We start from the raw sequence: 23,092 nt of genomic DNA on the forward strand, positions 1-23,092 counted from the left end.
CTCTCTCCCCCCCCTCCCTCCTCTCTCACTCCTCTCTCCCCTCCTCTCTCCCTCCTCTCCACCTCCTGACCCCCAGGAGTTGACCTCCTGGTGGACCAAGCGCTGGCCCCGGAGAGTCTGACGTCGCTGGTGGAGCTGACGCGCTTCGAGACGCTGACGCCGCGCTTCTCGGCCACGGTGCCCCCGTGCTGGGTGGAGGTGCAGCAGGAGCAGCAGCAGCGGCGCCACCCGCAGCACCTGCACCAGCAGCACCACGGCGACGCCGCCCAGCACACGCGCACCTGGAAGCTGCAGACCGACAGGTCAGCTGAAAGAGAGTGTGTGTGTGAGGGGGGGGGGGGGGGGGGGGGGGTTGGAATGCTAAAGAATTGGAAAGAATTGGAAAGAATTGGAATTCCCAGATGAACTGGGAATGAGTTGCTATTCCTCAGTGGAAAGTCCTAGAATCCCACCCTCGCTGGTGGTAACGCGCCTGTCCCCTGTGCGGCTGCAGCTCCAGCTGGGACGAGCACGTGTTTGAGCTGGTGCTCCCCAAGGCCTGCATGGTGGGCCACGTGGACTTCAAGTTCGTCATGAACGCCAACATCACTAACATTCCTCAGATCCAGGTCACCCTGCTCAAGAACAAGGCCCCAGGGCTGGGCAAGGTCAACGGTGAGGATGTCGCATAATCACCGCGCACACACACATACCGCACCACACTACACACACACACCACACACACACAAAGTGGAGTGTGTCAACGACGGGCGCGGTGTCCCCCTGTGTGCAGAGACGGCCGTTGACAAACAGATCTCCTTCCCCCTGTCCCACGTCCTCCACGCCAACGGCGAGAGGAACGGCCAGCCCCTCCTGCACGACTTTGCCGAGGACATCCAGTTCATGGACATCGAGGAGACGCCAGGTAGAACCCCCTGACCCTGGCATCTGTACAACGCAGAGGATTAGGGACCGTTCTGGGGTACGAGGGGTGGTTCAGGGCGCCAGGCCACGGAAGAAGACCTCGGGCAGAAGGGGGCGATTATATACCCCCCTCGATCCCCTTTGGGTTTGGATCCATTAGCGGCAGATTGGGTTGCCAGATTTAGAATGTGAGAACCCTCCCCTGCTGCCCTTGGTAAGGATCTGAGTCATTCCGGCCAAGCAGAGTTAGGACCCAGTGAGGGGGAAACACTGCCCTGTCCCTGTCCCTAACCCCCCCCCCCCCCCCTCCCTCCCCCCCCCCCCCCTCCCTCCCCCCCCCCCCCCTCCCCTCCTCTCATCCGCAGGGTCCAGGCTGTGCAGTTTCCTAGAGGACCATAAGGAGGACATCCTGTGTGGGCCTGTGTGGTTGGCCAGTGGGCTGGACCTATCAGGGCACGCTGGCATGCTTAGCCTCACCAGCCCCAAACTAGTCAAAGGTGACCGTCAGCATGACAGAAACAGTATTAAGTCCATAACACGTTGTCTGTGCCTCCCATGTTGGTTCATATCTACACCCCCGGCATCATTCTGAGTGGCATAGATGTGCATTTTTCTCTTTCCGACTGTCCTTTTTGTTTTGGAGTGACGCCAGCGACAGCCACTCGCTCACAGCCCCTCCCCCTCGTCCGTGTAAGCGTTTGTTGGGGGGTGTTCTCTCAAGTGTGGCTCTCTGCTGGCGCGTCCCTCTCCCTTTAGGCATGGCGGGGGGGAAGTACCGCTCCTTCCTGGTGCACATCAAGACGGTGAGCGACAAGGGCATGGAGGACAGCCCGCGGCCCGTGGTGCGCATGCCCGCCGCCAAGCCCCAGAGCACCAAGGCCCACTCCCTGTCCACCCTGCTGCAGAGGGCCCAGGCCTCCAAGGTGTGACCGCTACACCACCCACGCTGATACACCCCGGGGGGGAGGGGGGTTTGCTTGTGGCATTCATATCCAGGCTGTGGACTCTAGGATTGGTCTGGATGGGTGCCGTCTCCAGTTGAACGGACGACGCTTCTTATGAAACGTTTAGTTTTGTATTTTGAAGCGTCATTTCCCTGAGGTCTCTCCTTTGTCTCCACCTGCTGGGGAGAGGGTGCTACTGCCAGGACTTTGGAGGGAAATTGTGAAAGTGTTCATTTAGCCTTGGAAATTAATGTTATTCATTTGTATTTTATTTTATTTGGTAAAAAAAATTCTAATCGTAGCTGTATTATTATTTTTTACCTATAACTGTAGCATTTCAAAATGTCCCTCCTTCCAACACTGTTAAATAGAAGACCAAAACTGATGTCCTGTTGCGTCTGCAGGAAAAGGCCTCCACTTCCAAAGCTGACCCGCCCACCTCCTCCAAGAAGCCTGACAACCTCCGAGGCTGCGACCTGCTCCAGGAGGTGTCCGTCACAATCAGAAGGTTCAAGAAGACCTCCATACCCAAAGAGAGGTGAGACCAAATGTTCTGTGTCCCTTGGTGAGACAGTCACCCAAATGCCTACAGACTTGGAGGACCAAACCACTGAATAGGGACATCTGTGTGAACCAAGTCATTATTAATGATCGAACTGGAAACTGTTCAGATATTAGGCTGTTTTAGCGAAAAAGTCTTGTATTTTTTCCCCTGTTGATGTAATAAAAGCAGATGTACAAATGTGGAAGATTTAAATGTAATATATTATTATATATAATATAAAGATCACACTATCAGCAGGCAGACTTGACCTCTCAGTCGTCTCCTTAACTGTCTCCTCCCCTCTTCTCTCCTCCCCTCTCTTCCCCTCTTCTCTCCTCCCCTCTTCTCTCTTCCCCTCCCCTGTTCTCTTCTCTCCTCCAGAGTCCAGCGCTGTGCCATGCTGCAGTTCCTGGACTTCCATGAGAAGCTGCTGAGTGGCCTGTGTAAGCGGGCGGAGGAGGGGCCGGGCACGGAGCACGCCCAGAGCCTCATCCTGGACATCCTGTGCTGGCTGGCTGGGGTCTACTCCAACGGACCCTGCAGGTGGGGCCAGGGAGGGAGCAGGGAGGGGGACAGGATCACACATCGTGGGGCCAGGGAGGGAACAGGGTGGGGGACAGGATCACACATCGTGGGGCCAGGGAGGGAACAGGATGGGGGACTGGATCACATAGTGGGGCCAGGGAGGGAACAGGGAGGGGGATTGGATCACACATTGTGGGGCCAGGGAGGGAGCAGGGAGGGGGATTGGATCACACATTGTGGGGCCAGGGAGGGGGATTGGATCACACATCGTGGGGCCAGGGAGGTGGACTGGATCACACATCGTGGGGCCAGGGAGGGAGCAGGGAGGGGGATTGGATCACACATCGTGGGGCCAGGTAGGGGGACTGGATCACACATCGTGGGGCCAGGAAGAGAGAGCAGGGAGGGGGATTGGATCACACATTGTGGGGCCAGGGAGAGAGCAGGGAGGGGGACTGGATCACACATCGTGGGGCCAGGGAGGGGGACTGGATCACACATCGTGGGGCCAGGGAGGGAGCAGGAAGGGGGACTGGATCACACATCGTGGGGCCAGGGAGGGAGCAGGGAGGGGGACTGGATCACACATCGTGGGGCCAGGGAGGGAGCAGGAAGGGGGACTGGATCACACATCGTGGGGCCAGGGAGGGGGACTGGATCACACATCGTGGGGCCAGGGAGGGAGCAGGGAGGGGGACTGGATCACACATCGTGGGGCCAGGGAGGGAGCAGGAAGGGGGACTGGATCACACATCATGGGGCCAGGGAGGGAGCAGGGAGGGGGACTGGATCACACATCGTTATTTTAGAATTTGGCTGTAAAGCTGTAAAGGCTTTTAAATGTTGAACACATTGATTTAATGCTTGCACTGGTGGATGTATATTAAGCTGAGATAAGCTAGCACTTCATTACAGATACATTTTGTTCTTACAGCAGCCGATAGAAAGATGGAGATGATAAAGTAAAAAGAATACAAGGGACAAATTAAACACTATGAACACAAAAACAACAGTTTTCTTTCTTTATTTTTTATTTTTTTTAAGGTAAAATTTAAGACAGACAAATAAAAGACATATAACCAAAGTCGAAATGACGCGATAATGAACACATAAGCCATGAATCAAATCAATAACACTGTAGATGTAACAGACAGTTAGAGGATGGCTGGAGGGTGCAGATGAGAGTCCCAGGTGCTTTTTGTAAGACTGCAGGAGCTGTTGTAACAGCCTGCTGTCCGCCACCGCGCCACACTTAAGTACTGTTTTTCACTCATTATCAGTGACTAATTAAAGATACTTTTTCATTTGGCTTGTATCAACAGTTTTTTTTCTTTCTTGTCTTCACAGCCTGAGAGAAGGAAAAGACGGTTTGTTGACGAAAACAAGGAAGAGACTGACGGACATTGTGCGTGTGTGCTTCTTCGAGGCTGGGAGGAGCATAGCCCACAAATGCGCCCGCTTTCTGGCACTTTGTATTAGGTGAGGAACTTCACACGAGCCACAACCATCTCAAAACCGTCCATTTTGAAATTGCGTGACTTTTGTACGGCTGTGCTTGCGTGACTGATGCAACTGGTTTTCCGCCCCCGCAGCAATGGGAAAGGAGACCCGAGTCAGCAGGGTTTCGGCATGGGTCTGCTGAAGGCCCTGCTGGACAATATGCCTTACTTGCCTGCAGCAGCTACAGGTGGTGAGTGACTGGGTTATCTGAACCCATTTCAGCTTTTAGCAAGTAGCTCTGTGTGAGGATCTTTCAGTAGATTGTAAAGAAGTGATGTTGCACTCTTAAGAAGCCAAATGGACTCACATCTCCCACTCTCCCCCTCTATCTCTCTCTCCTTCCCTCTCTTTCCCTCTATCTCCCATCTCCCTCTGTCTCCCTCTCTCCCTCTCTTTCTATCTCCATCTCTCTCTCCCTCTATTTCTCTCTCCCTCTATCTCCCTCTCCCTCTCCCTCCCTATATCTCTGTCCCCCTCTCCCTCTATATCTCTCTCCCCCTTTATCTCCCTCTCTCTCTCCCTATCTCCCTCTCTCTGTCTGTATGTCTCCTCTTGCCTCCCCTCAGGGTCAGTGTTTTGGTACTTTGTGCTGCTGAACTACGTGAAGGATGAAGACCTGGCGGGCTGCAGCACGGCCTGCGCCTCTCTCCTCACCGCCGTCTCCCGGCAACTTCAGGACCGCCTCACCCCCCTGGAGGCCCTGCTACAGACCAGGTGGGCACTAGGACCCAACAACTGTGTTTACCCATTAGAGAATATAAGGGGTTATAAAACTAGTCGCGAGCTTTCTAGTTTTACGTTTGTTGTTGTTGTTGTTGTAGAAAAACAACCTAACATCAGAGAGAAGCATACTTTCATCCGGGTCAGGTGAAAGTCTGTGTCTGTCTTCCCCAGATATGGCCTGTACAGTTCCCCGTTTGACCCGGTGCTGTTTGACCTGGAGGTCAGCGGCTCCTCCTGTAAGAATGCCTTCAACAGCAGCATCGGGGTCCAGTCTGACGAGATCGACCTGTCCGACATCCTCTCAGGTCTGCGCACGCACTCACACATCCCCCTGTGTAGTGATGACAATACTTTATGTACTTACATGATATACTTTATACTCATCCTACTGTGTTCCCGAATGCTCGTATTTCCAGTATTGTAACCATCAAAACGTGGTCGTCACCGTAGTTGGGCTAACTATGTATTTCTGTCCAAAAACCAACATTTGGATCAAACGAGACTGAGCTGCGAATGGTCTTTAACCCTCTGTTGTGAGTCTGTGGCTGGAAACAACATTGTGCGTGTGTCGTAGGGAACGGCAAGGTGAGCAGCTGTGCGGCGGCCGAGGGCAGCTTCACCGCCCTGACGGGCCTGCTGGAGGTGGAGCCTCTGCACTTCAGCTGCATCTCCACCAGCGACGGCACCAGGGTGGAGAGGGACGACGCCAGCATGTTCACAGGTACGCCCCTCTCTCCCCCTCCCTCTCTCCCCCTCTCTCTCTCCCCCTCCCTCCCTCCACAGCCTGTTTTACCGTACCATCGTTTTTTCTAAAATACCAGTATAGCACAGGTGCTAACAAATCTGAACCCCGGTATGGTACCAGTAACGGTTTACAGTCCAACACCACCCACCAGTCTGACCTCACTGACCTTGACCCCTCCCCCTGCAGTGAGCACGTTTGGGGTGACCCCAGCGGTCGGAGGCCTGTCGGCGGGCACGGTGGGCGAGGCGTCGACGGCGCTGAGCTCGGCGGCGCAGGTGGCGCTGCAGTCGCTCTCCCACGCCATGGTGTCTGCAGAGCAGCAGCTGCAGGTGCTGCAGGAGAAACAGCAGCAGCTGCTCAAGCTGCAACAGCAGGTCAGGGACTCCAGCACCGACACCCACTCCCTGACCCCGGTACACTGCATGCACCTTTACACACACACACTCTCTGACCCTGGTACACAGCATGCACCTTCACACACACACACACACACACACTCTCTGACCCTGGTACACAGCATGCACCTTCACACACACACAGTCTCTGACCCTGGTACACAGCACGCACATTCTCACACATACACGGTAGTTCATGAAATAAATTAAATGAAATGGGGGCTATTATTTCTATTCCCCATTCTTATATTGTCTTATCTCACAGACCCTTGTTTTTGTAGCTACTAAATACGCTTCCAGGACTCTTTTTATGGTTGTGTTCCTTTTTAAGGATAAAGAAAAGTTGAACGTTGTGTTGGCGTTGTACTGCGTGCACTGTCGCTAGCCTAGTAGTAATCCTCTGATGTGTTGGGAACAGAAGGCCAAGCTGGAGGCAAAGCTGCACCAGACCACCTCAGCAGCGGCAGCCGCCTCCGGCGTGGGCCCCATCCACAACTCTGTGCCTTCCAACCCCTCGTCGGCGCCCGGCTTCTTTATCCACCCCTCCGACGTCATCCCGCCGACGCCCAAGACCACGCCCCTCTTCATGACCCCGCCCCTCACCCCGCCCAACGAGGCGGTGTCGGCGGCGTTCAGCGCCGAGCTGGCCCACCTGTTCCCCGGCTCCATGATCGACCCTCCGCCCGTCAACCTGGCCGCGCACAAGAACAGCCAGAAAGCCAAACCGGTGTGTGGGGCACTTTGTATATGAGCATTGTACAACACATGGTCTATTACCAGAACATTCTATGTACTTATTAGGGGTGGGAATCTTTTGGTACCTCACGATTTGATTCAAATTGTTTATTGGGGTCACGATTGGATTAAAAATCGATACGCAATATTATTATTTTTTTATCAAATTTCGATTTAGTGTATGCTTACATTTGAATCCAGTTTGCTGTTTAGTGTTACTTGTTGCTATTTGACTGTGATAGGCAGTTAAGTGTTGAAGAAAAAAATCCTAATGCATCAAAACCTTGAAATGTATTGTTTTGCATCGCAGTTTAGTATACTCATTGTCATAAAAAAAATAAAAAAAATATTTTGGAAATTTGTAATTCGATATGAATCGCTAGAAGACCAAATCGCGAATTGATTTTTTCCCCCCACCCCTAGTAACTAAACTGATAAAGTGTGATACAGCGCATTACGGATTGAGCAAAATAACCTTGTTCATTTGACATTCATGGCCTTTTCTCATGTCGTCTATAGGCAGCGGCTAACTGTCTCTTGTTGTTTGTCCCAGACCCCCATGGGCAGTGGTCTGGCCTTGGCCATCTCCCAGGCCTCCCACTTCCTCCAGCCTCCCCCACACCAGTCCATCATCATCGAGCGCATGCACTCTGGTAAGAGCCAGCTGCCTCCATGTCTCCTCACACCTCCTCGTGCTCCAATCCAGGTGGCCTCCCAAATCTCTTCCCCTTCTGCAGTTTGGGTTCCTGTTCGTCCTCACCATCTGGCCAGTTCTCCTGCCAGAACTCTGAACACGCCCTGAGTGTAACTGCTTTCATTTCCGTGCCTATACCATTGCCTCCCGAGAAAGCGACATCAACCGGCTGGTAGACGACCAGGTGTCTTTCCACCTCTCCCGACCAGCGTCCGTACGGACTGATTTAACATACCTCTACCCGTTCGTCCCAGGAGCACGTCGTTTCGTGACCCTGGACTTCGGCCGCCCCGTTCTGCTGACCGACGCCCTGATCCCCACCTGCGGGGACCTGGCCTCCCTGTCCATCGACATCTGGACTCTGGGCGAGGAGGTGGACGGCCGCCGGCTGGTGGTGGCCACGGACATCAGCACCCACTCGCTCATCCTGCACGACCTGCTGCCGCCCCCTGTCTGCAGGTTCATGAAGGTGCGTGGCACGGAGGCCGGCTCCGCCCCCTTATTTATTTTCTTTTTTTTCTTCTTTTTTTTGAACAGCATCATCCGAATAAGAGAAAATATGTGAAGATAGGATTCATTTTGTTTGTCTTGTAGAAAGAAGGCACTGTTTTTTTGGGGGGGTCAGCTAAGGTTAGGGCAGTAGGCAGGTCTTTTTTTTTTTAATAGAGGCGGGTCATCAAGGGAGCCACGCCCCCAACGCTAACCCAATCACCTCGCCCCGCTCCCCACCAGATCACTGTTATTGGACGCTACGGCAGCACCAACGCCCGGGCCAAGATCCCGCTGGGCTTCTACTACGGCCACACCTACATCCTGCCCTGGGAGAGCGAGCTGAAGCTGATGCACGACCCGCTGAGGGGGGAGAGCGACGCGGCCAGCCAGCCGGACGTGGACCAGCACCTGGCCATGATGGTGGCCCTGCAGGAGGACATCCAGTGCAGGTACGAGCGTGCGCCTCACTGCACGGCGCCGCGGCTCGGCGCATTCAGCTTCTCTCTCATCTCTCTGGATAGGAGGGAGGCCAAATTGGAGAGGCCATAATGGTCTTCGTGTCTCCAGAACATTAAACCAGACTCGAAATGAGAAACGGTCACACATTAAATATCTTGTAATTACAGAATAAGAATCCCCCGAGTTTTCCCCCATATAGTCTTTAATACGAAATACAATATTACATATTCAGACCTGCAAAACCATTCCTGCTCATGTATAGCCTTCGGCTTGCCATATTACAAAGGCCTATCTAGCTACTGATTGGATTTTATTTGATATTCCATTTGATGTTGAGCCTGTTTGTCAGATGGTGAAGTTAGCCCTTACGGCTGCTGCTTCTCACTTCGACAGTCTAAAAGCAAGATCTCTGCTGGCACGTTGGGCTGTTTTGGACGCGCGCCGTGTGAAATAGTCCTTAAATCTCAAATCGTTTGGCCTTCTATTTCACGAGTCTCACTCAAGAGTTGTAAGAAGCCAAGTGTGAGCTCCAACACAGAATCTCTCCCTCTCCCCTGACTCCCGAATGCATGACTCCCTCTCGCCCGCCTTCCCTCCCCCCCGACCTCAGGTACAACCTGGCGTGCCACCGCCTGGAGACCCTCCTGCAGAACATCGACCTGCCGCCCCTCAACAGCGCCAACAACGCCCAGTACTTCCTGCGCAAGCCCGACAAGGCGGTGGAGGAGGACTCGCGCGTCTTCTCCGCCTACCAGGACTGCATCCAGCTGCAGCTGCAGCTCAACCTGGCGCACCACGCCGTCCAGAGGCTGCGCGTGTCCCTGGGGGCGGGCCGCATGCTGCTGCCCGAGCCCTACGACCCGCGCCAGCTCATCCACAACTCGTCCACCGAGCAGCTGCGCACCATCATCCGCTACCTGCTGGACACGCTGCTCAGCCTCCTGCACTCGTCCAATGGTGAGGAGGGCGGGAGGGAGGCGGGGCAAGGGCAGTGGGGACTTGTGGGATGGTGGTCACTCTGAAGCGCTTTGATGAAGTCGTTCCAGGGGGTTATTTTCGAGTCCCGTTACAGAGGCATGCTTGTCTGTCTTATCAGAGTTTTCCACCACACACGCACGCACACAGACACACACGCTCACACACACACACACACACACACACATATACATACGCACACACACACACACACACACTGTTTCATCAATACCCTTCAAGCGTCAGAGAGAATAAAGCTGAATCCCAGTGCCCCTGGCGCTGTCCCACGTCCAACACCGTCCCTGACGCTCGTGAATATCAATGGCGCCCTTCTCCACCGAGGAAGGGGGTCTTGGTTTCATGAGCTCCATTGTGGAGGTGCCTCACTCCTAATGACTGGAGGACCAAGGATGTTTTCCAAACCGCCTGACAAGCTTCGCCAATTGCACGTTGATTTGGATTGAACGAATTTGCTTTGTCTTAACTCGATTTTACATGTTTTCCCCACTGCGTCACATTGAAAGTGTTCGCCGGCCTCGGCGGCAGAACGACTTTCTGTTTTACCAGCCTCGAATAATAAGCGCGCGTTTGTCGGGTTTCAGACTCAAACTCCCGCTCTCGCCTTTTTCATTTGTTCGACTTGTAATCCATCTCGCCCCCTCCCCCCCCCCCCCCCCCCCCCACAGGCCACTCGGTGCCCTCGGTGCTCCAGAGCACGTTCCACGCCCAGGCCTGCGAGGAGCTCTTCAAGCACCTGTGCATCAGCGGCACGCCCAAGATCCGCCTGCACGCCGGCCTGCTGCTGGTGCAGCTGTGCGGGGGCGAGCGCTGGTGGGGCCAGTTCCTCTCCAACGTGCTGCAGGAGCTCTACAACTCTGAGCAGCTGCTCATCTTCCCCCAGGACAGGTAACCCCACGGGGCCGGCGCTCTCTCTTCTCGCACCTCAGCATTCGACAGGCTAGATGCGCCCGGATACGGCCCTCGTATTTGGTCAACGTCTGAGACATGTCATGAGATTCCCCACATAAACCTAGTAGAAACGTTTTGTCAATCATACCTCTACCTTGTGAGCAGATGCAATAAGGCTGACAGTTGGTGTTGTGGAGATTGACCCCAATTTTCTCCCTCCCTCCAGGGTGTTCATGCTCCTGTCCTGCATTGGCCAGAGGTCCCTGAGTAACAGCGGGGTGCTGGAGGGCCTCCTCAACCTGCTGGACAGCCTGCTCTCCCCGCTGCAGCAGCCCCTGGCGGCCGCCCAGCGCCGGACCGAAGGTAGGGCAGGTCCGGGGAGGGGGGGGGGGGTGGAGGAGGGGGTTAGGAGGGGGAGGGGCAGGGGCGTCATTCCAGACACTGGTGGCGTGTAGTTAGTGTTTTACCGGCACGTGTGGCTGTGCGTCTGTATTGACGTGTGTCTCTCTCTCTCTCAGGCGTGCTGGACATCCCCATGATCAGCTGGGTGGTGATGCTGGTGTCCCGCCTGCTGGACTACGTGGCCAGCGTGGAGGACGAGGCCTCGGCAGGGAAGAAGCACCTGGGGGGGAAGGACCGAGAGAGGACCTTCACAGGTAACATGGCTGCTGCAGGGCACCACACTGCTGCAGGGCACCACACTGCTGCAGGGCACCACACTGCTGCAGGGCACCACACTGCTGCTGCAGGGCACCACACTGCTGCTGCAGGGCACCACACTGCTGCTGCAGGGCACCACACTGCTGCTGCAGGGCACCACACTGCTGCTGCAGGGCACCACACTGCTGCTGCAGGGCACCACACTGCTGCTGCAGGGCACCACACTGCTGCTGCAGGGCACCACACTGCTGCAGGGCACCACACTGCTGCAGGGCACCACACTGCTGCAGGGCACCACACTGCTGCAGGGCACCACACTGCTGCTGCAGGCTACCACACTGCTGCAGGGCACCACACTGCTGCTGCAGGGCACCACACTGCTGCTGCAGGGCACCACACTGCTGCAGGGCACCACACTGCTGCTGCAGGGCACCACACTGCTGCAGGGCACCACACTGCTGCTGCAGGGCACCACACTGCTGCTGCAGGGCACCACACTGCTGCAGGGCACCACACTGCTGCTGCAGGGCACCACACTGCTGCTGCAGGGCACCACACTGCTGCTGCAGGGCACCACACTGCCTCAGGGCACCACACTGCTGTAGGGCACCACACTGCTGTAGGGCACCACACTGCTGCAGGGCACCACACTGCTGCTGCAGGGCACCACACTGCTGCAGGGCACCACACTGCTGCAGGGCACCACACTGCTGTAGGGCACCACACTGCTGCAGGGCACCACACTGCTGCAGGGCACCACACTGATGCTGGGCTGAGGAGATCAAGTTTCGGGCCCTGCAGCATGAATTAGACTGGTTTCACACGGTTTGATACGTCTTGGCGATCGATGATAAGACCACCACATCGACACATCTTCCCCCACCACTGAACACAGGGAACCAGTGGAGCTTCATCAACAACAGTCTCCAGTCCCAGGGCTCCAGCAGGTCCACCAAGGGCAACAGCAGCCTGGACCGCCTCTACTCACGCAAGATCCGCAAGCAGCTGGTCCACCACAAACAGGTAACTGTGTCCCATTCCAGCACTCCTACGTCTAAACCACCCCGATTTTTTGCATGTGTCCTGGTTGGATCTCTATAGATATGTTATGAAGGTTGGTCAAGCGGGTAGGATGCATTTTCTGTCAGCACTTATAGCCCTGGCAAAGTCTTGCTTAACTATACAGTTCCTTTTTTTGGGGGGCTGTGTTTTAATATATGTTGTCTATAAAGTGAAGTTGGCTTATCTTCACCTAGTTTCCATCCACCCTCCCTTCACTTGCCCGTACCTTAAATGTCAGTCCGCAAATGCATTTTAATACCCCCATAAACGATATCAAACACAAACTCATAAATAGTTTGTCCTTTTTATTAGATTTTTTTATTGGATGTCGTCCCTCCGCTAACGACGCCGCCGCGCAGTCACGGCGTGAAACGACCCCCCCCCCCCCCCCCCCCCCCCCCCCCCCCAGGTGCGTGTATTTAATCATCCCTCTTTTTCATTGCAGCAGTTAAATCTATTGAAAGCGAAACAGAAAGCTCTGGTGGAGCAGATTGAGAAGGAGAAGATCCAGAGCAACAAGGGCTCGTCCTACAAGCTGCTGGTGGAGCAGGCCAAGCTCAAGCAGGCCACATCCAAGGTGAGGACACCCCACGCTGCTGCGGACCTCGGCCACGCCAACTCAGTAAAAGACGACTTGATTTGACTCTATACATTTTCTTCTTCTTCTTCTTAATAATATTATGATGACATGTGTTTGATGTGAATGAAAGCCCCTGGTTCTACCAAGGGTGGTGTTTCCCCAAAAGCCACAGATGAGCTCGTGTCTGTAGGGGCCTCGGGAGGAGACATCGACAGGCCTTCCTAATCTCTCTCCCCCCCCTCCCACGTCCCCTGTCCTTCATACCCCACACACACACCTACCCACTCTCCCCCCCACACACACACACACACCTACCCACCCCCCCCCCCCCCCCCCCACACACACACACATACACCTACCTCCACCCCCCCTCCCCTCCGCCCACGCAGCACTTCAAGGACCTGATCCGTCTGCGTCGCACGGCCGAGTGGCCCCGCTCCACCCTGGACACGGAGGCGGCGGCGGCCAAGGAGGCCCCCGAGGTGGAGCCCCTCCCCTTCACGCTGGCCCACGAGCGCTGCATCTCCGTGGTGCAGAAGCTGGCCCTCTTCCTGCTCTCCATGGACTTCACCTGCCACGCCGACCTGCTGCTCTTCGTCTGCAAGGTCAGCGCGCTCGCACGCACGCCCCGCTCGCTCACCCGCCCGGCCTCGACCGTTCGAACGGGCGAACGGGGTGTTTTGGTTTTGGCGTCAGCTCTTGGTCGTGGCGGTCATGACTTGTGTTTAGGGAGGTGGTCGTGTTCATGATTTGACTGTGTTTCTATGGCTCTGGCACGTCATTGTGTGTGTGTGTAAAGGTCTTGGCCAGGATAGCCAACGCCACGCGGCCCACCATCCACCTGTGCGAGGTGGTGTCGGAGCAGCAGCTGGAGCGCCTGCTGCTCCTGCTGGTGGGGACCGACTTCAACCGGGGGGACATCTCCTGGGGGGGCGCCTGGGCCCAGTACTCCCTCACCTGCATGCTGCAGGACATCCTGGCAGGTAGGCGGCGCTCTTTCCCCCCCCCCCGCGACGGCCTCCACCGTCCACGCAGTCAGGCTTGTCGTCTCGTACGACCTCGTGACCGCGCGTGTGTGTCTCCTCCCAGGGGAGCTGCTGTCGCCAGGCTCTCTGGAGGGGATGGACGAGGGGGCGCTGGGCGAGGAGGCGGGGGCCTCGTCGTCCTCGGCGGGCGCCGACTCGGACGACGCCATGCCCCAGCCCCAGGCCGTCCCCCTGGTGGAGACCATGGACGATGCCCTGGGGCCCGATATCGTCGCAGGTACACTCGGGACCTCTGTTTTCCAAAGTGCGTTGGTAGGCCCTGCCCGTGACCCCCACCCCAGCACACTTTCCCCCACACACACACACACACAAACACACGCACACACTTCTGTTTCTATCTTGCCTTATGGAGAAACACGACAGATGCATTTGTGTTTTAAATTGTTTTCCTTTTTCTCCTCCCCTTACTTTTTGGCCGCATGTTGTGTTCTCTCCTGTTTATGGATGAGTTATGGTGCTGAGATTCTGAGTGTTTCTTTTAAGAAGGATGCTGAAAGTTTTGCCAACCAGTTGAATTCTTATCCAGTTACAGTTTTTTTTTATGCCTAATATAAGGATTGATTTTGTTGACATTGGAGGGGGAGCTCAAACAATGAAGACATCTTGCCATTTACTTAGAATAGGTTGGAGTTTTATTGTTCAAATGTGACATCACTCACTGTGAATGTGTTAGATAGGGCAGACTTTGGGGCTGTCTTTAAGCCTAACTTGATCTGATGAAAAAATAGGGAGGGGGGGAAAAATTGCCAGGCCTTGCCGACTAGCAAAAGGGTCCATTGTCTCATCTCCCCCTCGAAGGCGAAAAATAAATGTTTTGATCGGCCTTAAAATTGCCTAGTAACTTCCTAAATGAGGCCTCAGTGAGTTTGCTGGTTTTAGTGTGCTTGCTTGGCAATATTAAAGCTGTTTTCATTATTCAAAGGTGCTCCACCTCTGTCATCTTTGGAAAAAGATAAAGACATAGACTTTGACTTGCTACAAGACCTCATGGATGTTGATATTGATCCTTTAGATATTGATTTGGAAAAAGATCCGCTCGCCGCCAAAGTCTTTAAGGTACGGCCGCCGCATGTCTTCACTCGTGTATATCTGTCCTATGTCCCTTTTCTTTCTCCTCCTTTAGTTCATCCTCTTTCTCTGATACTCTCTCTCTCTTTCATTTGTTCTCAGTCTTGTTCTCCCTCTCTCTCTCCTCCTGTGCTTAGGTCTCTTACATTTGTATTGAGTTTAGCATTGACATAGCCCACCCCCTGGTCACCTGTTGACGTCACGCTTCATTGGAACACCATGCACAGCTAGTCAGTGCAGTTCTGTAGCTAGAACGTCCCCACCCACTGTCTCCAGCTGCCGCACACCAGAAGACCCTAAGTCGCAGAACCCCACTGGAACCTCGTTTCAGGCCTCGGCAACTTGCCGTAAACTCAATCGAATGTGGAGAGTGAGCTTTGACTTTGTTTTAGAACGTGTGCCACCCTCTCAAACGTTCTCTTCCCCTCTCCTCCGGGAAAGAAGCGCGTCCTCCGCATGTGAATGAGTGCAGTCACACACGCGTGACCAGAACCAGGGGCTGCGTTGGCATGCGTCCGTCTCTCCCTTGTGTTCCGAGTGGTAGCACTGCATGGACGTGGGTAGTGCGTGTGTGCGTGCGCCTCTATCGCGCACGACGGGGGGGGGGGGGGGCGTGATACCCGAGAGGAATGACTGCATTTGCGTTTTCGTCTCTCGACCTTCTCTCCCTCCCTCCCCCCCCCCCCCCCCTCGCAGCCTATCAGCAGCACCTGGTACGACTACTGGGGCGCCGACTACGGCACGTACGGTTACAACCCCTACATCGGGGGGGTGGGGATCCCCGTGTCCAAGCCGCCGGCCGCTGTGGAGAAGCCCGGCTCCCAGAGTCTCTCCGTGTCCCAAGGTGAGGAAGGACCCCCGCAGGCGCTGGTCTCCCCCACACACACACACACACACACACGCACACACCACCTCCCAGAGTCCCGCACCAAGGGCTCGCGACGGTGCATACCTCCTCAGGATGAGGGCACGACTAAAATCGGGGCTCTCGCGCCAGATATGACTGGATGACGTTGTAAGGATGCACCTGGAAATATGTTTCGTGACCCCTCCCTCCCTCCCTTCTTCCTCTCTCCTCCCCCAGCGTTGGACGCCCGTCTGGAGGTGGGTCTGGAGCAGCAGGCTGAGCTCATGCTGAAGATGATGGCCACGCTGGAGGCCGACTCCATCCTGCAGGCGCTCACATCCAGCTCCCCCGCAGGTGCCCGCCCGCACACGCACGCACCCCACACGAGGCCGCGTCTCGCACGCACGCGCCAAGTACACGCTGCGTTTGACATGTGTGACACACGCTGCGTTTGACATGCGTAACCCTAACCCTAGCTGTAATAATCACATGCGCTGACACGACTGCACACTCATGAGAATGAAACGCGGATGGTGAGTTTTGACTGACGCGATTCGTGCGCGTTGACGTGAACGGCTCGAGTCAACTCGTTTCACCAGGGTAAAGCCTAAAAAACGAATTAGACGGCGACTCTACATCACTTGCCATTCGCTTACACAGCAAAGCGAATAACAATGTACCCCCCCCACTACCGCCCACAGTTTCCCAGGCCTCCAACGGGACAGATGATTCCCTGCTGCGGGGGCTCCACGGCTCCCCCCCAGCTAGCTGCCTGATGGTGCAGGCCTCGTCCATCCCCATGCTGAGCGCATGCTTCAACAAGCTCTTCTCCATGCTGCAGGTGCATCACGTCCAGGTAGGCAGCACCGGCACAGCCCAGGCTCTCAGTCCCTGCTCTCTGCTCTCTGCTCGGGGTTGACAAGCTGCTTGTGATCACAAGCAGCCTCCCTTTCCGCAGGGAAATGATGATGACCGTGGAGGAAACATACTGTGTTTAGGATGAGGTTATTTTCCTAAATTGTCTTTTCAGAAAAGTGTTCATTAGGTGATAAACGACCAGGCTAGAGGTCATTTAACGGTCATCGTCCGTTACACAGCCTCGCCCCGCCCACAGTAGGGTGTTTCAGGCAGCTTGTGTGTGTGTGTGACGCTTACTGTGTGGTTCTCTGGGTGGCAGCTGGAGTCTCTGCTGCAGCTGTGGCTCACCCTCAGCCTCAACTCCTGCTCCGGGGGCAGCGAGGAGAGCGGCTCCGACATCTTCTTGTTCAACGCCAGCAGGGTGCCCACCATTCCACTCAACCAAGGTGAGAGCCGCACACGCCTGGGGATTTTCCCGCCTTTTTCTTTCCACTTCCCCAAGCACCTGGTTTCTTACCTGCTTGTGTTGTACCTCATGGAGGTGTACGTTTCAAGGCAAAAGGTTTTGAGTTTGTCGACTCTCTTTTGGTGGTTGTGTCCCTGCAGCTTCCATCAGCAGTTTCCTGACGGTGCTGGCCTGGTACCCCAACACCTCCCTGAGGACCTGGTGTCTGGTGCTGCACTCCCTCACCCTCATGACCAACATGCCCCCCTGTGGTAGGTTCAGCTCCCCAACTAGGTTCACACACACTGGGGGTTGAGTGGGGAGTCAGATGGCTGAGCGGTGAGGGAGTAGGGCTAGTAATCAGAAGGTTGCCGGATCGATTCCCCACCATGCCAAATGACGTTGTGTCCTTGGGCAAGGGTAGGCAACACACTGGGAGGGGGGGCAACACATGTTACTAGAGACTAACCATTTTTTCGAAAGCTATGGGATTGAAACCAAAAAAAAAGAAGATTCATTCGTATTTCTCAACTTTGGAAAAAACTGTTAATGGCCGGGTTTCCCAGATTCGTTAAGAAGCTCTTAACGCTAAGAGCGTCTTAAGAACGTTCCAAGAGCGTTCTAGAGCGCCCTTAGAACGTTCTTAAGACACTCCTAGCGTTAAGAGCTTCTTAACGAATCTGGGAAACCCGGCCAATGTCAGTAAATTGAAACGTTTTTTTTCATCACCGTATGTGTGCTAACTATACCCTCGTGCGTCGTCCCCAGCCGCCAGCAACGGCATGGCCAGCGTCCACGAGAGCACGGCCCAGCAGATGGTGTCGGACCCCACGCTGGTGCACGTGCTGGTGCGCTTCCTGTCGGGCAGCAACCCCCACGGCACCAGCCAGCACAGCTCCCAGGTGGGGCCCACGGCCACGCAGGCCATGCAGGAGTTCCTCACCCGCCTCCAGGTGCACCTCTCCTCCACCTGCCCCCACATGTTCAGCGAGTTCCTGCTCAAGCTCATGCACATCCTGGCCACCGAGAGGTACGGGTGAGCCACCATCTTGTTTCTGCCAAATCTGCTTTTTTTGTTCGTTTTTTTCCTGTAAATATGAACAAATCCCCTAAAATATGAGGGTGTTTATATACAAATAAATACTTTAGTGCCTATTTTTTGGAGGAGTTCCTTACTCCTCTCCTCACCTTTTCCCCTCCCCTCCCCTCCTCTGCTCCCCCAGGGGGCCCTTCCAGTCCGGCCAGGGTCCTCTGGATGCCCAGGTCAAGCTGCTGGAGTTCACCCTGGAGCAGAACTTTGAGGTGGTGTCCGTCAGCACCATCTCCTCCGTCATCGAGTCCATCACCTTCCTGGTGCACCACTACATCACCTGCTCCGACAAGGTGGTGTCGCGCAGCGGCTCCGACAGCACGGTGGGCGCCCGCGCCTGCTTCGGCGGCCTCTTCGCCAACATCATCCGCCCGGGCGACGCCAAGGCCGTGTGCGGCGAGACCACCCGGGACCAGCTGATGTTTGACCTGCTCAAGCTGGTCAACGCCCTGGTGCAGCTGCCGCTGTCGGGCGACCGCGAGTTCAGCGGGCGCCTGCCGCCGCCGGGCAGCGGGGCGGCCGACAGCAGCGTCTCGGACGAGGAGAAGGTGTGCGGCAGCAAGGAGGCGCCGGCCGGAGGCTCGGCCGCCCATCAGGGACCGGCGGCGGGCGTGGCCGACCTGGTCCTGGCCAATCAGCAGATCATGAGTCAGATCCTGTCTGCCCTGGGTCAGTGTAATAGCAGCGCCATGGCTATGATCATAGGTGGGTACTTTTGATCCCACTTTGATCCATTCGAGTAGCTCTCTCTACCGTGTAATTGTAAAAGCTTTTAAAATGGGATTTCGTCGACCCGTACGAGAAATCTAGCCTCTCCACAAAAGCCTCACCACACCCAAAAAAAAAAAAAATTCTCACCGACCGCTTCCAACTCGATCGATGACTCTTCCGTCCCCTCCAGGTGCCAGCGGCCTCCACCTCACCAAGCACGAGAACTTCCACGGCGGCCTGGACGCCATATCCGTCGGGGACGGCCTCTTCACCATCCTCACCACCCTCAGCAAGAGGGCCACCTCCGTGCAAGTCATGCTGCAGCCCATCCTCACCTACATGGCCTGTGGCTACATGGGCAGACAGGTACGGCCGACGCGCAACACGGTGGAGCCACTGCTGAGAGTAGAGCACAGAGCGTCCCGTGGTTTGACCGCGGGAATACTGGTAGAACTGCTGTTCTACTTGTCCGTGATTATCTGGTGCACTCCATGTATGCATATTTGTTGGTGTCGTTTCGTAGACAAGTGTCTGCTAAAGGAATATGTCAATTGGAGGATGTTTTTCTCCCTCAGAGAATAGCCGTATACTAACGATTTGACTTCGGAAAAATCGGTTTGGATACTTGGCGTCTGTAGGCCCAGTTTGTGTGTAGGATAAGTGACCTCGTGTCGTCGGACTGACCGTGGCGTCGGTACAGTGTTAGTAGATGGTGGTGTGTCATGTGACATCTGACGCTCCACCTGTTCTCTCCCAGGGCTCTCTGTCCACCTGCCAGCTGTCTGAGCCGCTGCTCTGGTTCATCCTCCGAGTGCTCGACACCAGCGAGGCGCTCAAGGCCTTCCATGACATGGGTAAACACACACACACACTCACACACAGAGTTTAATGGCGAAATAAAAAATAAACGACTTTGATTCATGCATTTGTGAAACTCCGACCCAACAATCCAAGGTGTGTGTGTGTTCCTCCAGGTGGGGTGCAGCTGATCTGTAACAACATGGTGACCAGCACGAGGGCCATCGTGAACACGGCCCGCAGCATGGTGTCCACCATCATGAAGTTCCTGGACTCGGGGCCGGGCAAGGCGGCGGACGGCAGCCTCAAGGCCCGCGTGCTGGCCTCCGAGCCGGACAACGCTGAGGGGCTCCACAACTTTGCTCCTTTAGGTGCGTCTGCTACGCACCACGCTGCCCCTCTGTTTTAGAAGCTTCCGTATCCATGCAAAATTGTATTTGTACCTCGCTTTCGGTCCAATTGAAATGTCAATATGGGGTTATAGGACCAGACTGGTCGTGTTGAGGTATTCCCTCCTATATATTTGAAACGCCTCTGAAAAGTATTCATACGTAACTCGACGTGGTTTCCTTCATCCCTCGTTCTCCCGCCTGTCCCCCCCCCCCCCAGGCACCATCACCTCCAGCAGCCCCACCGCCCAGCCCGCCGAGGTCCTGCTCCAGGCCACGCCCCCTCACCGCCGGGCGCGCTCCGCCGCCTGGTCCTACATCTTCCTGCCCGAGGAGGCGTGGTGTGACCTCACCATCCACCTCCCCGCCGCCGTGCTGCTGAAGGAGCTCCACATCCAGCCCCACCTGGCCTCGCTCGCCAGTGAGTCGTCGTCCCCCCGAGCGGCGCTCCGTCAGCCTGTCGGTGGCTGAGACGCGTCTCCCCCTCCCCCCGCCGACAGGCTTCCCAACACCCTCCGTGCTGCTCTCCTCTGTGTTCCCAACTCACTCGGTCCCAGATAGCCCCAAGTCAATGAGATGTATGTCCTTGAGTGGAAATGAGGGCGCAGCGTGGATTTTGACATTCGCCCTGCATCTTGTTTGTTCCCTTTCTCTCAATTACGAGAGAGTGCCCTGCCCGCTCCTTGTTCTACACTGGCAGAACTCTCTTGACAAATCCAATTTAGTAAAAAAAAAACCCCTTACCTCAGGCGACTGCCGTTATAAAACTGCTAAAATGCACAACATGAACGCTCAAACTTGTAATTCCACTTCTTCTTCTGCTAATTTGTTTTCTCCTCTTCCCTCCCCCCCCCCCCCCCCCCCCCCCCCCCCCCCCAGCCTGCCCGTCCTCCGTGTCGGTGGAGATCAGCGCCGACGGCGTGAACATGCTGCCCCTCTCCACGCCCGTCATCACCAGCGGCCTCACCTACATCAAGATCCAGCTGGTGAAGGCGGAGGTGGCGTCGGCCGTCTGCCTGCGCCTGCACCGCCCCCGCGACGCCAGCACCCTGGGCCTGTCCCAGATCAAGCTGCTGGGCCTCACCGCCTTCGGGAACACCTCCTCGGCCACGGTCAACAACCCCTTCCTGCCCTCCGAAGACCAGGTCTCCAAAACCAGGTAACCCCAGCCTCCTTGAGGGGAAAGAGGGGTTGAGCTTTTGTCAATGTTTTTTTTTTTTTTTTGTTTCTGGTCATGTTTTCCCCCTATATAAAGAAATGAGTGATACAATATATCATTCATTTCCTATGGACATACTCACCCATTCCCCCCCTCCCTCCCCCCTCCCTCCAGTATCGGCTGGCTCCGCCTCCTCCACCACTGCCTGACCCACGTCAGCGACCTGGAGGCCACCATGGCCAGCGCGGCCGCGCCCACCGCCAACCTGCTGCAGACGTGCGCCGCCCTGCTCATGTCGCCCTACTGCGGCATGCACTCGCCCAACATCGAGGCCGTGCTGGTGAAGATCGGCCTGCAGTCCACGCGCATCGGCCTCAAGCTCATCGACATCCTGCTGAGGAACTGCGCCGCGTCCGGCACCGACCCCACCAGTACGTAGCCCGGCGGTGCGCGCACGGCGCCCCCTGGAGATTTAAGGGGGGGCATTCCGTGTCGCCGTGTTTGTTTTTGACATTGGGGGGGTCATTTTGCGGATGCCGTAGATATGGGGTACATGGGTCGTGACGCGAGTTCTGTCGCCGTTGCGATGGGTTTTATTCGTTTGGGTAGCGAGGTCACGTTGTGAGGGTTAGGTTGGCGCCGTTCTGGGTTTGCTTGCTCGTTTCATGTTCATGTTCCTGGATGTGCTGCGCTTGACTGGTTGTGTCTGTCTCTGTCTGTCTCCGCTCCAGACTTGAACAGCCCTCTGCTGTTTGGAAGACTCAACGGCCTCTCCTCAGACTCCACCATCGACATTCTCTACCAGCTGGGAACCACACAGGACCCCGGGACCAAAGACAGGTGCACCCCCACCCCCCCTCTCTCTCCTACAGGCCTACTGCTTGCATCTATGATCACGGATTATAAACTGAAAGATGGATCGTCTTGGGTTTCGCTAACCAGGCACAGAGAGAGTAAACTCTCTTTTAAATTGTCCCCTTTTTGTGTTCTGGAGATCTTATCTACTTTAACTGTAACACTGATGTGATCTCTTCATATAATTAATAGCTAGAGTGGTTCACTTGATGAAAAGGTCAATCATGGCCCTAAATGTCTAACTTGATCCACAAACCCAGAGGTGATTCATCCGTGATGCTTGTGTCCCCTCCAGGATCCAAGCCCTCCTCCAGTGGGTCCACGACTCGTCCAGAGTCGCGGCCCACAAGAGATGCAGCCCCGTGGGCTACACGGGCCCCAGCTCCTCCTCCTCGTCCCCGTCCTCGTCGCGGGAGTACGGCCTCCTCATGCCCTCGCCCTCCCACCTGCACTGCGTGGCGGCCATCTTGTGGCACAGCTACGAGCTGCCGGTGGACTACGACCTCCCGGTGCTGCTCAACAGGGAGCTCTTTGAGTGAGTTGCGCCCCCCCCCCCCCGAGGCGTAGGCACTCGGCCGGTTCTGCGGTACTCCGCCTGGCGCCGTGGCGACACTTTGTCCTCCCCCCCCCCCCCCCCCCCCCCAGTCCAAGGAGAAAAGAAGAAAGCTTTTGTTGTTTGGAAGCGTCTGCGTTTGAAGAACGCTTTTTTTTAGTCATTTTTAGCAGACGCTCTTATCCAGAGCGACTTACAGTAAGTACAGGGACATTGCCCCGAGGCAAGTAGGGTGAAGTGCCTTGCCCAAGGACACAACGTCATTTGGTGTGGCCGGGAATCGAACTGGCGACCTTCAGATTACTAGCCCGATTCCCTAACCGCTCAGCCACCTGACATCCCCTTCTCTTCTCTAGCTTTCTCTTCTCCTCTCTGTGTTTTCCGCTGGATGATCATTTGGTCCTCGTAGGGTGTCGACGGGGCCTCTC

At 55.7% G+C, this 23,092-nt stretch overlaps 1 protein-coding gene across 15 annotated transcripts in view; it reads left to right on the top strand.

Annotated features, from left to right (window-relative positions):
- Positions 1-23,092, top strand: part of birc6 (baculoviral IAP repeat containing 6) — a 98,295-nt gene that overhangs the window by 15,821 nt on the left and 59,382 nt on the right. For 2 of the 15 annotated variants that reach the window (XM_047028814.1, XM_047028819.1), the window contains exons 12-53: positions 77-302; positions 494-654; positions 773-904; positions 1,269-1,400; positions 1,660-1,826; positions 2,252-2,385; positions 2,773-2,934; positions 4,264-4,395; positions 4,509-4,606; positions 4,983-5,130; positions 5,311-5,444; positions 5,714-5,860; positions 6,071-6,258; positions 6,698-7,006; positions 7,568-7,667; positions 7,963-8,177; positions 8,441-8,649; positions 9,270-9,616; positions 10,321-10,540; positions 10,770-10,906; positions 11,062-11,199; positions 12,099-12,226; positions 12,711-12,887; positions 13,235-13,450; positions 13,645-13,828; positions 13,935-14,135; positions 14,814-14,947; positions 15,656-15,803; positions 16,044-16,160; positions 16,508-16,662; positions 16,984-17,110; positions 17,271-17,381; positions 17,878-18,145; positions 18,333-18,904; positions 19,101-19,276; positions 19,668-19,764; positions 19,885-20,079; positions 20,318-20,518; positions 20,977-21,256; positions 21,431-21,687; positions 21,988-22,096; positions 22,407-22,646. In XM_047028814.1, coding sequence (XP_046884770.1) covers positions 77-302; positions 494-654; positions 773-904; positions 1,269-1,400; positions 1,660-1,826; positions 2,252-2,385; positions 2,773-2,934; positions 4,264-4,395; positions 4,509-4,606; positions 4,983-5,130; positions 5,311-5,444; positions 5,714-5,860; positions 6,071-6,258; positions 6,698-7,006; positions 7,568-7,667; positions 7,963-8,177; positions 8,441-8,649; positions 9,270-9,616; positions 10,321-10,540; positions 10,770-10,906; positions 11,062-11,199; positions 12,099-12,226; positions 12,711-12,887; positions 13,235-13,450; positions 13,645-13,828; positions 13,935-14,135; positions 14,814-14,947; positions 15,656-15,803; positions 16,044-16,160; positions 16,508-16,662; positions 16,984-17,110; positions 17,271-17,381; positions 17,878-18,145; positions 18,333-18,904; positions 19,101-19,276; positions 19,668-19,764; positions 19,885-20,079; positions 20,318-20,518; positions 20,977-21,256; positions 21,431-21,687; positions 21,988-22,096; positions 22,407-22,646 — 7,729 coding nt within the window. The remainder of the gene's footprint in view (positions 1-76; positions 303-493; positions 655-772; positions 905-1,268; positions 1,401-1,659; positions 1,827-2,251; positions 2,386-2,772; positions 2,935-4,263; positions 4,396-4,508; positions 4,607-4,982; positions 5,131-5,310; positions 5,445-5,713; positions 5,861-6,070; positions 6,259-6,697; positions 7,007-7,567; positions 7,668-7,962; positions 8,178-8,440; positions 8,650-9,269; positions 9,617-10,320; positions 10,541-10,769; positions 10,907-11,061; positions 11,200-12,098; positions 12,227-12,710; positions 12,888-13,234; positions 13,451-13,644; positions 13,829-13,934; positions 14,136-14,813; positions 14,948-15,655; positions 15,804-16,043; positions 16,161-16,507; positions 16,663-16,983; positions 17,111-17,270; positions 17,382-17,877; positions 18,146-18,332; positions 18,905-19,100; positions 19,277-19,667; positions 19,765-19,884; positions 20,080-20,317; positions 20,519-20,976; positions 21,257-21,430; positions 21,688-21,987; positions 22,097-22,406; positions 22,647-23,092) is intronic. The other 13 variants (XM_047028824.1, XM_047028825.1, XM_047028826.1 and 10 more) reach the window with 11 other exon arrangements.

The sequence above is a fragment of the Hypomesus transpacificus genome, chromosome 11 (assembly GCF_021917145.1).
Source record: "Hypomesus transpacificus isolate Combined female chromosome 11, fHypTra1, whole genome shotgun sequence".
Taxonomy (NCBI): domain Eukaryota; kingdom Metazoa; phylum Chordata; class Actinopteri; order Osmeriformes; family Osmeridae; genus Hypomesus; species Hypomesus transpacificus.